This window comes from Pseudopipra pipra, chromosome 4 (genome assembly GCF_036250125.1).
Source record: "Pseudopipra pipra isolate bDixPip1 chromosome 4, bDixPip1.hap1, whole genome shotgun sequence".
Classification (NCBI taxonomy): Eukaryota; Metazoa; Chordata; class Aves; order Passeriformes; family Pipridae; genus Pseudopipra; species Pseudopipra pipra.
Window position 1 is genome coordinate 45,522,295 of NC_087552.1, and position 16,677 is coordinate 45,538,971.

Sequence of the window (16,677 nt, forward strand, 5' to 3'; positions counted from 1 at the left end):
AGAGAAAGATTTGTAGTCTAAGTAGGTAGGTGAGAGTACCAAAGACACTGCAGAAATATGTAGTGTTTCCTTTCTCAGAACCTTAGTACTAAAAAGCTGAGGCTTTTCTAGAGCTTGGTGCTGTCTGGCATCTGTCAAGCTGCAGCTTTTTTTAACCTTCCTGCTGATATGAAGCACCTGGACTGCAGTTTTGCTGTTGTTCCGGCAGGTCTCTGTAGGGGCTGGCTTTGAAAGAGCCTGGCCTTCCTCTGCCTTTGCATCTCTCTCCCTGGGCAGCTGTGTGCCCAGCCATGCAATGAGCTAGCTGCCTGGGGACCTAAGCCAGCTGAGATCAGTGGCTTGAAGTGCTATTTTGCCAAAGCTGCCTGGCCTGGCTCAGCATGTGCCTGAAGGAGCACAGATGCTGGAGCAGAGAAAGGGGAAGGAGCAGGAGGGTGAAGGGTGGTGTCCCCCATCAGCTGCAGCCAGCACTTCTGCTACCCTAAACTGACAACAGAACTAGAGTTTTAGTGTGGAAATGGGCTTCTTACATCACTACAAAGTTGTGTTATAAACATTATAAACCAGGTGGGTTTTTTTAATGTACTTAGCATGACTTTCTGAGAAAACCCATTTCTTTACCTCATTGTGAAAATGACTTCAGAAGGATTGCTATTGGAGCAAGAAAATCTCTTCCATAGGCTTGCATCTTCAATATTATTTTTCCTTTATCAATCTAGGTACTATGTTTATCACTTACCTGGAAAGGGAAAATTTAGCTTAAATGGATGGACCAAAAGCTGCTTTTACCCATTACCATTTTGGGGGGCTTTGGGGGAAGTTGAGGTACCTTTCTGCTTTGATTAACAGCCTGCTGAACTCATTCATGGGACTCCCTTTGCAAGAATGAATATGCCATTCAGTAGGTTGATAACTAGAAAAGAACTTCAAATATAACTGTGCCTGATGGATCTGTGACACCCAAGTGCACAGAGGTCTCAGACGGGGATGCTGCTGGATGAAATCGTCAGCTGGTCCCCTCACGGAGAGCTGAATTTCCTGGATCAGTTCTGCAGGAACATCTGAATGGCAGCCTCGGGCTCGCTTCCCTTTGTAAGGTTTCCAGACCATGGTTTCAGTGAAGCATTTATCTTCATGCGGCTTCTTTGTCTTAACCATGTCACACGTCTAGCCTGTCTGTACTGCTCTCCTCAGCATGTAAAGGGAGTGGATTTAATTACAGAAATGAAAAACTACATAGGTCTTCAATTTTATGTAGCTTTAAAAATAACTAAGTTTGGAGTTTGTGGATTTTTTTAAGTTAAATTATTCATTTGTTGACAAGGTGTGAGAAAGGTATTCTTGTAACAGTAGCTTTAGCTGAAAATAATCAGCTTAAATACACACCTGCTAATCAGCTTTCTATTGACACCGTTAAATGGCTATAGCTGAACTTAACATTTCCATAGGCTGTTTTGACCTAAGTACTGTGAATTTTGATTCACAGTAGGATCTAGGCATAGGTCGTCTCAGACAGTGCAGTTTTAATCTTATTTGGCGATGTGGACATGTTCCCTGGAGTCCCAGCTCCATGGTTTTAATGCTCGTTGGTTTGCACCTGGGGGACAGTCTCAGAAGAGGAACCTGGTGTGCCCAGCTCAGTGTACTCTATGCCCTGCATGTTGCCAAGTGTAAGAGGAACATGAAGGCCCCTGCAGCTTGTACCCTGCACAGTTTGGATTCATCAGTTTCTTGCTTTGAAGTTTAATTGTGCGCACTCCCAAGCTCCTGGATTTACCTTGTAAAACCAATTTGGCTTGCTGTCAGATGGTCTGTTTTGCTGGGTTATTCCATACGACCCTTTCTACCAAAATACCTTTGTTTAATGACTTGAATATGCATTACCATCCCAGAATGGGCCTTTGGCAGTGACAATGTGGCTATGCTGACCGTAGGGCAGATAGTTACCAGACACTGCTCTCTGCTCTCACTGGCTGGAAATGCATGCAAGGATTAGCAATGATAAGTATTTGGGATGGGCTTTTCCAAAGGCAGTTCAAATTCATTAACAATTGGGTTCTGAACTTGGGTTTCCTTAAAATCTCCAGCTACAAAGACTAAACTTCATGATTTGAATGTAAATGCCTTAGTTCTGGGAGCCTGGAGCAGATAGGGATGTACTGCTTGTCACCTGTTTCCCTTCTGAAGAAGCAAGCTAAGTGTATAAATTATTTCTAGTTCCTTGTTTAATTACGTAAGTAGAAATTGCAAGAGCCGCATATTTCTTGAGAGGTACGAAACTACTCCTCTAAATTAATTGCTCTCCAAATTGTTTCAGAGCCTCTTTGCAACCATGCTGGATGTGATCCAGCTCAGTCCTGCTACAAAACAGCAGGTGCAAAGCTGACTCAGCCTGTGCCCGTCTTGGCCCTTTGAAAATCGCCATTCGTGAGCCTTTCTCTGTGGCCTGGAGCAGCCCGAGTGTACCCTGTACAGCCAGACAGATGCTGATCCCCTCTCTCTCCCTTCCAGTTGCTGCATTGAAATTGATAAACTATTTTTTTCAAAATACCTTCATACTCTCTTTTTGTTAATAATAAATTATCTTCAGAATGCTTTGGAGGTTCAGATAGAAGAGACTATTGTGTTTTACAGACAGGTGGAGTGAATGTGATTTGTTTTTCAGGGTAAGGTGATTCTTAAAAATACTTAATAAATAATTCTTTCAATTATTTGAGGCTGGGCCTAACTTGCCACACGTCATACACTTGCTTGCTGACACTTGTAGCGTTTGCAGCATTGGGGGTGGGAACTTACTTCCTGATAAGTGAATGCTTCACATATTTATTCAATCATACCTACTTAAATGTAGCTTACAGCAGGCTTTTTTGGTCTACTTGCCTCATCTCAAGTTGTCCAAGAATAAAAATACAAAATGTGGCTTAACGTCCTGTATTGTTAGCCTCATTATAGAAGTAACACCAAGAGAAACTTGGTCAGAAACTTGAAAGCTTGTTTGGGTAGAATTTTCAATATTGAGAATCTGCCAAAAGCACAAATTAGTTATTAGATATATTTAAAAATATATATTGTATGGAGAAGAAAATGAGCCTCTGTGACTACAGTAGACTTTATGGTCAAGTGAACATAATCTTGCAGTCTGAAATACAACATTCGAGCAATGAAGTGTTAGTGCAGGGTAATGTCACGTAATGCTAAATACTTGGGTTTTTTTGTGGTAATTGCCCCCCTTTTCACATCCTCTCATCTATTAAAATGCTGCCAGCTTACTGTCCTAGTGAACTCAGTTTCAAAATTGCAGTCAGTCTACTGCCTTTTCATAAATCATAACTAGGCCAGTGAGTGACTTGGACAATTTTATGAAGATAACTATTTGTTACAAACAATTTAATACAGGGTTCAAAAAAAATCCAGTATATTTTATCCTCTTAGCAATAGGTTTGGTGACTTTTAGGGGGATTGTAAGGTGAAAAACTTTTTATCTAAGCAGTTTAGCCATAAGGACTGAATTGCATGATGAATGGTTTATAATTAGAGAAAAAAATTGACAGGAGATACTGCAGAATTGTAAGGTTTTACCTCCTGGCTACTTCTAGTGGAAACATGAAATACATTTTTTGGGGATATGAAGGCAACTTTTGTAGTCCTCTCCTTTAGCTGGAGCTAGTGTTGATGTGGTTTGGATCTGCTGCCGTTTGCACTATTGCAGGGTGTTGCCATGTGCCTGGTTCTCCATGGTTCTCTCTTGCAGGCATTTGTTTTATGATTTTGGCATGTAAAAAGCTTCACAATGAAATACCCAAGATGCAAGTGGCCACTGTTAACTACTACAGATGAGTGTGTCAAAACCAGCATTTCTGCTCTGAAGATATGCTCTTACCAAATCTCAGAAACTTCCTGTGATTCCCAAAGTCGTGGTTCTGCCCAAAAGAACCAGGCTCTTAATTTCTAACAAACAGTTTTAAGAAGCCTAAAAAAACCAGAATAATCTTGCTCCATGTTGTAATAATACAGAGAGAGACTGTTGTATAGTTGGGAGGAGAGGCTGAAACAACCGGGGGGGGGGGTAGGGGGGGGGGGATATTTATGGCTCCGCTATTTGAATAAAGAAGTAAATATTGCTTCTGGCTGCCAAGTACAGCATTCCATATGCTCTATCCTTAAAGCTTAAAATGGTTTAGTGTTACAGGTAAGATTGAACAGACCATGAACAAATGGATAGTGCATCTTTTCATCTCTGTGGCTCGATTTTTATCTGAAATGCTGTTGAACCACTTGTTCCCTGTTGACTTTTTTTGCTCAAGGTTGGTGGTCTGATGTGTGGCATAATGAAGATGTGGAATTGCAGAGGAAAGCACTTTTAAGAAGGGAAAGGAAGCACAGTAGTAGTATACAAAAGTGCTGAAGTATGCCCTTCAGGTGTCTCTGAAGTGGCTGAGAAGTTGAAATGGAGATTTGTGTGTGTGTGCGCTACTGGAAAAGCACATGGTTCCAGTTACAAATTTTTGTTTAAAATTAAGCATCAGTTCAATGAGAAGATTCTTAAGTTGAGTAGCCGTCGAGTTTGATTAGTCAGGACTTGTGCAATATCTCCTTCCAGTGGATAGATGGCCAAACTAAGCAATTAGGGACAAATCATGAAAAAGGTAACTTTCGTAAAAGAAGGCAGAACACAGTCATAAAATACATGATTCATTCTGGAGATGGATAGGGCTGTGCAAAATATTTGCTGCAGACATTTCAGTCTCAAGTATTGAGACAAATTTGGTTTATGGGACTTCTCATAATTTCAAATTAACAATTTGCTAGTTGGTGCTCTTGCTGAAACTTCATGCTTCACATGCTCCGTTTCTTGCCACCACCATGATACTGGGAGCTCACTGGTTGTTTAGTAGTTCTGCTCCTTATTTGGTTGGCAGAGATTCACATCAGGCTTGCTATCCGCAAGGAAGCATTGCAGCCTCCAGCTTTGTGGAGGCCAGACATTACCTTTAAGGTAACAACATTTAACTGCCAATGTAAGTTTTAAAAGTTTTTGTTTGCCTTTGTAACATTAGTCTTCTCATAAATCTGAATTGCAAACTGCCTGAAGGGGAACTGATGCATCTATTTTCTTTGACAAAGGTGTGGTTTGCTATTTGCTTTTTTCCTGAAGTGCTTTGCATCATCTGAAGCTCCATGTGCTGACATTTAAAGATAAGGCAACAAGAGGCAGCACATTCTTTTAGCTAAATGGAGGCAAATTAATAGCTCTGACCTTGCAAATAAAGAATTTAATGCTTGCTCTTTCCTCTGTTGCTTTTAAATGAAGTGGATCATGTGAAGCATTTTGCTACAGTTACCTTAACTGAGGCATGCAAGTTGCTTGCCTCTCAGCTATGCCCTTACTCTTGCTTTAGAAGGTCAGATCCACGTGCATGTGGTTGGCTCTATAGTGTCTCAGTTTGGCTTGCTGCCTGGTTCTTTGCATTATAAAGTGATGTCCCCTAACAGTAATGTTTTCTCTTCCCCAAAAACATGACGATGCAGTGCATATATATTCAATAACTTTATGCCAAGGCAATGTTATAGAAGTGTAAATGCTAATTTTTCCTTTTTTTTTTTTTTTTTCCCAAAGGGAGCAGTTGTAAGAGAAGTTTGTGGAAGGAATAAAGATAGGAAAGTAAAAATTTTTCTTGGTGGTGGTATAGAAAGTATCAAAAACTGTGAAATCTGCTTGGGTTGCAGGGAATGTTGTGGTAGGTTTCAGCTCAGCCTCTGTTGCATTATTGCCAGAATGAAGAGCTTGGCTTAAATCTGTCCAGATCAGCAGATCTTTCACACAGACCCAGCACTGTTAAGCCTGCTTTCAAGCCTAAATCACGTGCACATCAGTTTCCACGCAATACAGCTCACTCTCTTAATGCTTTCTAGTTCAACTGCAGGTTCCAAGTGATGGTAGCAGGGCCAAGACTCTTTACAGTTTCCTTAAAAGAGAGTGCAGGTGTCATTTACTGAGTTACTCACGTGCTTTTAATGAGCTGTAGCAAAGAAGGAATCAGATGTGTAACTGAAGGCGCTCTGCTGGGGCAGGCTGGTTTCCCTCGAGCTGAGCCCACTACTGCTTTGGGAATCAGTCCTTGTAGATGCTGTAATTGATTTATTTAAGACTCAAACACAGCTGTGATGAAAATGCCCTGTACTGCCTGTACAAAAATCCTTAAATCTTCCTGTGCTTTTACAGCGTTTATGTTTACATTGTTTGGGCAGTGTGCCAAACTGCTGAGAAGTGCATGCATGCATGACGTCTCCTGTCTTTGAGGATCACATTAAGATTTTAGTTGATTTTTCTCTTGAGCAGTCACTCATCTGACTAATTTATTTTAAACCAAAGTACTGGAGTCCATATAGAAGCAGTTTTGCTCAAGGTCAGTGACTACACTCTTGTGTTAGAGATCCTGTTTCACCTTGCTTCCAGGCTTTGGGTGCAGCTGGAACTGCGAAAGGCGTTTGCTGCAGTCACATTAACAGTAGGAAAGTGACTCCTCCTATTCGGGCCTGTCTGGCTGGAGATGGGAATGCTAAATTTCAAACTCAAAAAATAGAAGTTACTAACTTCTGGTTCGCCTTTTAACCAGCTGCAAATATGGGGAGACAAGCCTAGGCAGTCTTCATAGCATAACCTGTGTTAATACAGATGTAAAGAGAATTACACAGCATTTCTCTTTGCTTAATACTCTATACTTTTTGGCTAAAACTGTTCTGTATCTTGCATATTTAAATATCTCAGACATACAAACATTAGCAGTACCTTTCAGATTGGCAGTTCTGTATCGGGCTGTGCATGTCAGGCCAGAATTGCTTCTCTGCTGTATATCTGAGTGTGAGTAACATTGAATGTGTAGTTTTCAGGATATTAAGACTTTCAAATTTAGCTAAGTGGTTTATATATAAAAACATAAAGTACTCTGACAAATAAGCTACTGAAATGGGATCAAATTAGGTGAAGTAGCAAATGCAATTAATTTTTTTATTGGAGCACTTCAGTCTGTCTCTTGAGACATTCATTCTTCTATGACATGACAAACTGTCACACTTGTGCTTTCTGTGTGGGTTTGTGGCTTAACTAGATTGAATTAATTCGCAGCATAAGAAATACTGAATTTAATATTTTTGCAAAGATCTTTTCATGTGTCCTTGGAGGTGGCACACATCTCATGGATAAATCATATTTGTCTTTGTATATCCATGTTGTTGTGCAGTGTGTTCACTGTCTTTAATACCTCTAAATGAAGATGTGACATTAGTATTGAACTTGATCCAGTTACTTTTTTTTTTCTCTTTTTTTCTTTTGACATCTTCAGTAACCACTTCTGCAGCTTGTGAGAAATTGGAGAGAGACAGGAATGAACTGCAAGTTGCTTATGAAGGGTTTTTGCAAAAGTTAAACCAGCAACATCATGATGACTTAGCTGAGCTGGAGGAGAGGCTTAAACAGTTTTACACTGCAGAATGTGAGAAACTCCAAAGTATCTGCATTGAGGAAGCTGAGAAGTACAAAGCACAACTCCAGGAGCAGGTTTGTAATATTCAAAGTAGAAAAGTTCTCTAGCAATTGATTTCTGCTACAAATGAGTCTTCAGAGAATCTTGGGTTTTCTAATAACAGAGCTTCTTTATTTAATGTGAAACTCCACTGCAGCTATAAAAATACTACTGCATTAAGCTGTACAGATCTTAAGCTTATGTTTAAACGTGGTAGAGATTCCTTGTGTTCTGCCAGCTTCAGTAACTTCTAGAGCTCCACTGGATATTTGAGGCAACTTGAGTTTTAAGATTTATAGAAACACACCTGCCCTCTGACCTTGCTTTGCAACAACTCCATGTGTGTGACAGATGCACACATCATCCTGTTGGTAGTGGTAAATTGTAACGCATCATTTTCATTTACTGAGTGTTGCACATGGCTTAGCTTCTCCTGTTAAATCCTACTAAACCATTTAAAATGTACTCAATGTACTACATAAAGACATCGAAACAATGCTTTAAACAAGGGTTGCTACACGTAAGGGGAGAAAAATCATGTTGTCATATTGCAGGTGGACAACTTAAATACCACACATGAAAGCTTTAAGCTGGAACTCGAAAACAGACACTCAGAAAAAGTAGAGGAGCTGAAAAAGGAGTATGAATCCTCTTTTTCAGGCAAGTATTTTGTATTCAAATACACATGCTATAGTATTGCTAGTCACAAACAAAAATATTTAGGCTTTCTGATCAATATATCCACTTCATTGTTCTTAGTGACCAGCTGTCTTTAAAAACATTGGCTGAATTCCTTCCTTTGGAACTAACAAGCCTCATTTTACATACAGCAATAACCATGATCCCATTGTAGTTGAATGAAACTTTTAAAACCATTTGAAAGGAAGTGACTTTTTCTTTCAGTAGAAAATGTCTGAATTGCCCTCAATGTCTCCAGTGACTGGTAATTCCTCCTACTCCCTAGTTCAATAAGGAGCACCTCAGAATTGAAACTGAGGATAAGTAGGTTGTATGCTTTCCAGAATGACATGGACATTATACACTGGGTACAGTACCACTGGGGCAAAAGTGGTTCTTCAGGGAGGGGGTGGTGAGTGTGCTTAGGTTTAAATGACATTGTATCTCATTAATTTAAGTGATGATGATTTCCATCCTCCTTCCAACTCCACTTGACAGCCAAATTTCCAGTGACACTTCTGTGTCTTCAAAACTGGTGATGCTTCCACTGCTGTCAAAGAGCAAACTCCTCTGCATAGCATCTCTGAAGGAGGCAAGAAAATTTTTTCTAGAATCTTGTAGAGGAACACAATTTCAGTTTTTGCTGTGTTTCCTTCTAGAAACTCAGCTTTTTTCAGATGTGGCTAAATCCATTTGCTGCACACAGATGAATGCTTTCAAAAAACTGACGTGCTCTCAGCTAATGAAATGGATATACAAGGGGACAATCCACAAATCTGAAGTGGCAGTAAATCTGATACTTCATACATGCTTTGCATCATTTAATGATAAATGTTCTTTCTGTATTGTCATTGAGTCTGCATCTGTGCATATGTGTATAGGCTGGCTTTACAGGCTGTTTCTTTCCAAAAGAATTTTCACTTCTTATATTAAAAATCTGCAAAAATAATTTGTTTCAGAGCTCAAGAGCACCCATGAATCTGAAAGGAAGTCACTTGAAGATTCTTTTAAAGAGAAGCAGGAATTGCTGGAGGTTTGTTAAAGGCTGGGGTCATTGCAACAGTCTAAAACTTGAAAGGCAGTTTGGAGATTTGCAGTCAATTCTTGGCCTAACTGTACCGTGTATTTTCATTTCAGAAAAAAATCGATGAACTAAAAAGTGAAAACGACTCTCTGAGTGAGAAGCTGAAATTAGAAGAACAAAAACAAATAGCCAAAGAAAAAACCAATGTTGTAAGTCTTGATCTTCAAAAGTAATGTGGATGAGCAGATCTTGCCTGGGGTTATTCCATAATATGAAAGGTTTGCAATCAAGCCTGATAGGACTCCCATACTTAGTAATATTTTATGTAAGTGGCTCATCTGCCAGTTTTTTGCAAGCACTGTGATGCTGTCTATGAACTTTACCACTATAAATCTACAAAGCTGTTGAGTATCTAAGTCAGGGGTGTAAATAATACCCTAAGCTAAATTGAAGACCTATGTGTATGCAGAAGTTGTACCACAGCTTTTTTCTGGACAGTTGATAACTGTTCTAACAGTGCTATGATCAGTGTGGGCTTGCATCACTACTACAAAACTCTCTTCTTGTACTTGAGTCTTTAACACATTTATTCAGACATTGATTTGTAGTTGTTGCTGATTTATCCTTCAGATAAACTTTTTTCCTGCCTTTCCTCTCAAGACTGCTGTTATCATTGATGCTCCTGGGATAGAAATGTGCTCTTAGGTTTTTCGCGCACTGGGAGGGTTAGATACAAACATGCTTATCTTTCTGGTTACCCAGAAATAGCTGGAATACCAGTAGTATTGTTATTCCATAAAGAGAAATTCCATGCCTAAAAACTCACCTAGGATGCCTCCAGTAGAAGTTGCCCTAGTTTTCACTGGAATTTAATTTGTTTGGGTTTTTTCTTCTTACTGCTTATTCTAGTGGCAGGACAGAGCTGCTGCAAGAAGAATATGCAACCACAGTATGTTGCTGTGATGGTGGGATTTTGAACTGTATTCCACAGGCATGCTCAGATCTTGTTTATGTTAAAGGAGCAATAGTCAAGTGCCTTTACATAGCTGCAAATGCACTTTGCGTCCTGATGCATCATAAGCTTGAGACTTCTCTGTGGAGAAGTACCAGTTTGACTCAGCATACTCTTCTGTACTAAGCAAAAATTCTGCACTATCAGAATTTCCAATAACCCTTTGAAGACAGAGATGTGTTTACAACTCTCTGGTATCCTTTAGATAGCATCACTTGATATTCCCAGCTTTTTTCTAAAAACTTATGTAGACCTTTCAGTCTTTTTATTTGGCTGTGTGTTCTGCTATGAGTAACTCATGTGGGTGCTCAGATTAAACTTCAAAAAGACATTTTAAGACCACTGGGCTAGAGGAGGGAAAGACAATGAATTGAATATCGAACATACTGTAAGCTGCATTTAAACTTCTCAGGATTGCTTTTCTCCCTAGCTCCTGGCTTCCATGTAAAGTCACAAGAGGGAGGAAGGAATTGTCTGCTGCCTTCACTGAGGCAGCACAGCATGCTCCACCCCTCACATGGACTTCTGTTCAAAAGGGGTTAAACAAGAATCACTGGTGCAATAGTCCTTAAAAACAGGCAGGAGAATGAACTGCATAGGTGATGGAGCCCCTGTTACCTGCAATATGTACTGTCCCTGTCCTTGTGGGACTGTGCCCCATAAAACTGCAGGCATTGCCCTCCAGTATGAGGTTTCTGGCGCAGCAGTGAAGCTATTACTCAGTGCACTGCACCTGTGTTCTTACCCAAATACACTAAAACAAGTTTTGCTTAGATACACAATGCACTTAAACATTGATTTGGCTTGTGTTCCACTTGGACTACCTGGAAATGGACTGAGATTTGCTTTACTTCTCCTTATTTTTGCCTGTGACTTTGCCGTTGAAAAGTAGACAATGTGTTTTATTCTGCAGTGTTTGAATGGTTCCTTACTCTGGAATATAGGTCCTTCAGGAAACCACATATGACCTTGCCCTGTCTCCCTCCTCTCCCCTCCACCTCTCAGAAAACAACAAAAGGAAGAATAAAAAAGGAAGTCCTAACTTGCTGTATTGTAGATAAGTCATGGATGTACAGCAGTGCAAGATTTGTGTGTGCAATTGCATTGCCAGGCTTTAGCAATAATGTAAAACTGAAAACTTTGAATTTCTGCTTATAAACCTTCGGACTCAAACCAGGGAAGATCAGTCAGGTTCTGAGGTTAAACTTCAGGTGCTTTTTTGAACTATTCTAGTGTCTGAAGACTCTTCAAATGTTTACTTTAATTATCTCTTGGGATGGGTTATGAGTAATATGAAATAAATTTTGGAACTCCTAACCTTAAAGGGAGCCTTTGGGCACTCCTGTGAAACAAGTTTTGCTGTGACAGCGTTAGTGCCTTGAGTCACAAGGGTTTTTCATGTTTGTGTATGATGAAGTGTTTTCTGAACAGTTTCTGAGGAAAACTGCAACTGTCCACCTACACCAAAGGACAAACAAAGTCAGAGAAGAAGGTCGTATCAGATCTTGTTATTTATTCTAAACTGTTTGACTTGATTTCACTTAGAACAAGAAACAGTTGTTACCATAATTATTTTCTTGCTTTTTCTGAATAGCAGAGAAACAACTAAATTGTTCCTGAAATTCAGGGCACTAAGCAAACTCTCTGGAAATCTTTCAGAAAAACCCACAGATTATGTACCTGGAACAGGAGCTGGAAAGTTTGAAAGCAGTGCTGGAGATCAAGAATGAGAAACTCCATCAGCAGGATATAAAGCTAATGAAGATGGAAAAACTGGTGAGTGTTTCTAGGAGTCTGGCAGATTGGGGTCATGTCTCTGAGTTGTGTTCTGATAATGACCTCGGACTGGTCAGACTCAACAAGAATTAATATTTTTTGTTTAACAGGAAACATGAAATCATGATGGGACATGCTCACGTTGTAGGTACAGCACTCAGGGCTGTAATGTAAAGAGGGGGAAAGAATGCCTCGATGCTGTAAATGACCATGTTCTCTTTTTTACTTCCCTCTCTTCTCCCTCGTCCCTGGAGAAAAAAATCCTTACCTGCTACATTTGCTTGAGTGGTATGGAAGATAGATTGCACTGCCAGGAAAACATTAACAAGGAAATTATCCTAATTTAATAAGAAGGGATCAAATATGAAATGGAATAAATGTTGATTAGCTTAGGTCATTCATTTTAGCTGTTATCTTTAAGGTGCTACTTTAGCTGTGTGGACTTGCTCCTGACCGGTGTGTAATTCCACATGAAAAGACAATTTTGGGGGCAGAACTTGTAATTACTCAGCATGCTGTTATTTGTGTCAGGATGGGGTCCTTCTTCTGGGTGGGGCCTTCGAACACTGTTGTAATACTTGCTTAAGCAAGACTTTAATGAGGAAGTATAGAAAGAGGTTTGGATACAAAGGAATACATTCAAGTCAGTTGCTCAGTGTTGTACAGCAGCATATGTTACCCTGGTCTACAGTTACTAGTAAATTACTAGCAAACCTTCATCTTTCCTGAGAGATGTTGGTCATAGTGTAGAAGCCCTTGGATTATCCAATCATTTATTCAGTTTTTCCTTAAAATGCAGTGGAATCAGGAGAGCAACAGAGAAAGCTGTTTACACAGGGGAGCTCCTAAATTTGGCATGTTACTGTGTTATTTCTAGACAGTCTTCTGTCTGCAACAGCTTCTAAAACTGCTGGCTGTCACTGGCAGAAGTTACTAGAATGTGCTGGTTAGATCCCTTATGCAGTCCTCTTTGCTGGCATCTAACCAGCACAAGTGGCCAAGTGCCAGTATTACACAAGGATAAGGTAAGTAGGATCTATTTGACGTTACAGAACATTAAACCATGGCAGCAGGTCAGTCTGACGTTACTTCAGGTTTTTATATCTACTGTTAACAAGGTCTACAAACTCCAGATTACGAACGTCTGTGATAGCTCAGTATTTTGATGAGCGAATGTATAGGTTTTATTTTAAACTGTGACCTTCTTTCTAAGGTGGAGAACAACACAATTTTAATGGATAAATTAAAGAAGGTTCAGCAAGAAAACGAAGAATTAAAAGCTCGGATGGACAAACACATGGAGCTTTCAAGGTGAAAAATATCTGTGGACTTTTAGATGTGATGAGAAATAAATTTCTGTATAAATATTAGTGAATACAGTTTTGTAGTACTGTGTAAAAGAACACATCCCTTTCTTCCTCACTTGTCTCTCTACAAATGTGCATTCCTTTGTAGAAGAACAAGCAGGAACAGACTGTAAGGGGGTAAAGGCCCAGTATGTTCTTCAGTGCTCAAAACAAACATTTCAGGGAAGAAAAAGCAACTTGGAAATACCCTTCTGCAAAGATTGTCTCTCTTAAGTGAGCTAAACTTGTGTTTTAACCACTTCAGTGAGTGATTTGTCCCCAGTTTAGATCAGTGTGTTATATTTAACAAATATGTGTTACATTTATCCAAAATGTGTTTTATTTAGCAATAACAGTATTATTTAACATGAACAAAGCAGGTCTGAGTTTCTCCTAACTTCAGCTTTTGCTTAAATCGATGGTCAGACTCTTCCAGTTCGCATCTTCTATGTAGAGCTGAGCCTGCTACAAGATCCAAAGGTTCCAGCACAGCCATTTAAAAACATCTATTATTTTAAGTAGGACAAGTCTTAACTCTTCAGAAATTTTTTCCACCCTTTAGGGATGTTTCTTATTGAGAGTTTCTTCTGCTTTTTACAAGCTACCAGTTTAAATCCAGCAAGGATGAGAACATGCTATCCTCCCTTTAAGAATGGAATTTAGTTGTGAGCCAAGCAGGGGTTTATGCACTTTCAAACCTTTCTTTACAATTAAGTTCAATACTGTAGCTTTCAGCTTGGGTTATGTGTTCTTATGTAAATCTTCTGTTTGCAGGCAACTTTCTACAGAACAAGCTGTTTTACAGGAGTCACTAGAGAAAGAATCAAAAGTAAACAAACGCCTGTCAATGGAAAATGAAGAACTTCTGTGGAAGTTGCACAATGGTGACCTATGCAGCCCAAGAAAACTGTCTCCGAGTTCTTCATCTGTGCCTCTTCAGTCCCCACGAAATTCTGGTAACTTCTCTAGTCCTGCTGTGTCACCAAGATGACATCTCTTGAGAGAAAGAGGAGATTGCATTTCGTTTCTGATCTGCAGAACCAATCTTAATTTTAATCACAGGAGCAAGAGCTATATTAGCCGACTATGACATCTAAACATAACTGGAAACTATTCAGTGCAAAAATGGCGAGAAGAGACTGTGAATATGGGAGTAAGACATTCACTCCTCCCAAAAAGACTTGTTTATGACCTCTATGGACATTGTTGCACAAAGCACTTAAAGAGCAAGGAAAGACTTGTTTGTTGCCTTTTCACCTAACTCTAAGAAGAAGCTCAGGGGCTTAGAGATAAAGATCACAACCTTTATAATATGTTCCTTATCACCGACACTTTTTTAAGGCTGTGTGTGTGCGCGCGTGTGTGCTGTGGATGGAATGGATGTAACACACTGTGCGTGTGTCTAATGCTGCCTTCTTTGCTGTGTACGTAATAAAGGATAAAAGCTGAAGACTATACTTCATTTACTTCCTTGATACTGTTGACAGTATGCATGCTTTTAGCAGAGTAGCCTTGCCCAGCAATGAGGAGAAACAGCCACTCGTACTGTAGGTTAGTTTCCTTCAGCTCTCTGGCTTCAGTTTGGTAAAAAAATGGCATGAAAAGCTTTGTCAACTGACTCATTAGTGTCTTGGCCAACCTAAGTATGCAACTTTGAATTAATTTTAAAAACAAACTGAATTGCAGCCATATTTTGCATGGGTTCTTGGTTTTTTTCTCTGCCATTTATGAGGAGACATTTTTTGCAGGATACAGTGGATTTTGGCTTTCAAGTCAACAGGGTTGTAGTCAGAACCACAGTAGCCCTCGAGGTCAGAAGTTCTTATTTGAGCTGCAGGTTTAGAAGTCTAGACTTTAGCATCTTACCAGTTGAAAAGGAATTGCTAATTTCCCAAAGCATCAAGTCCATTTCTGAGGATACACTAGATGTAGATTGGAAAGCCAAAGCAAAAAATGCAATAATTGTCACTAGGTGCATTCTTAACTCAGTTCTCGAGATGAATCTTAAGAAATTGGTGAATTTCAATGTAGCTGGTGACACACTTACTTTGCCTTTTTAAGCATTAGGATTTGTATGAACATTCCTCAGGGTTGGCTAAATTCACCTGAGGAGGAGGGAAAAGGTGGTATCTGTGTATTTCGTCTTGCTAATTCTGCCATACCTTCCCTTTTAGACTGCAGGATATTGGTCTTTTGCTAGTATTTGGTGAAAGATCCTGTACTAGAGATTCTGTAGAGTATGGGGGAAAAATTGTCCTGGCTGCTGGAACTGGAGGACAAGGGTGTCAGTGTTTCTGGAAATGTCACATGATGAGCTTTAGCTTCAACAAGGTATTCATTTAGCCTTGCTCCACCCTTGATCAGACCTGTTTAAGATATCTGCTTTTTACCTGCTAAACACAGATTCAACTTCAAATTGGTATTACAAAACCCTATCGATGTTTACAGTAGCTTGGGTTTTACAGTAGGGCCAGGACCACTGTTACAGTACTTGTTAGCAAATGCTGTTAGCCGGACATACAATTTGCCATGACAGTTACCAGTATCTGCTGAGTTTCTCTGTGTTTTTTAGTAGTTTGAGGACAGGAGTCAGGGGGGAAGGAGAACATTCAGGGAACTCAACTGGAGAACCACTTCATTTTACCTGACTTGCAAAACCTTGGCTAGTACTGAGGAATACAGACATAGAAACAAGACTCTTAACAGTGCTCATACAGTAAGTAAATTTGTAATAAACTTGTGATTGACTGTTTCATCATTAAATTTACTTAATCTTTCATAACATACAAGTTAAGGGTGCCATTTCTATAGAATATTATGCTTTCTTTGAATCCTTTTTAGGGCACTGTACATACCACTTACTGGTGGTTTCAGTACTTAATATGTTTTTCAAATTTAACTACGAAGATCCTGTGTTGGCTACAACTTGGCTTAAAGTATCTCTTGGAACATTCTTATTTTCTATGGTCAGAGATTTGATTGCATGTATTTGAGCTGAATGCTTTACAATAAATTTTTGTACCAATTTAAGGATTTTTCTTCTGCTTGTATTAGTCAAATAATCTTTAATCTAAGGAGGAACATTCCTCTAGCTACTAAAAACTCTTAGTGCCTGCTCAGCACAGCAGACCAGCAATAGTGAAGCTTCACTGCACAAATTAATGTTCAGCTAGCCCTTTGAAAATGTTACCCTTGCTACTCTAATGTAAGTAGAAGTTACACAGAGCTTGCTTGTGATTATTAGCAATTCAGTTTGAGTTGGCCATTAACAAAAAAAAAATGTAGATTAGGTACTCAAAGTGCATATGTCTGGTAAAG

The 16,677-nt window shown here is 39.5% G+C and overlaps 1 protein-coding gene across 12 annotated transcripts in view; it reads left to right on the forward strand.

Moving 5' to 3' along the window:
* MTUS1 (microtubule associated scaffold protein 1) overlaps window positions 1-14,814 on the forward strand; it is a 131,159-nt gene extending 116,345 nt beyond the window's left edge. For all 12 annotated transcript variants that reach the window (XM_064652756.1, XM_064652752.1, XM_064652750.1 and 9 more), the window contains 7 exons: window positions 7,344-7,558; window positions 8,078-8,183; window positions 9,161-9,234; window positions 9,339-9,434; window positions 11,897-12,013; window positions 13,227-13,324; window positions 14,134-14,814. In XM_064652756.1, coding sequence (XP_064508826.1) covers window positions 7,344-7,558; window positions 8,078-8,183; window positions 9,161-9,234; window positions 9,339-9,434; window positions 11,897-12,013; window positions 13,227-13,324; window positions 14,134-14,350 — 923 coding nt within the window. In that variant the 3' untranslated portion in view covers window positions 14,351-14,814. The remainder of the gene's footprint in view (window positions 1-7,343; window positions 7,559-8,077; window positions 8,184-9,160; window positions 9,235-9,338; window positions 9,435-11,896; window positions 12,014-13,226; window positions 13,325-14,133) is intronic.
* The last annotated feature ends 1,863 nt before the right edge of the window (window positions 14,815-16,677 follow it).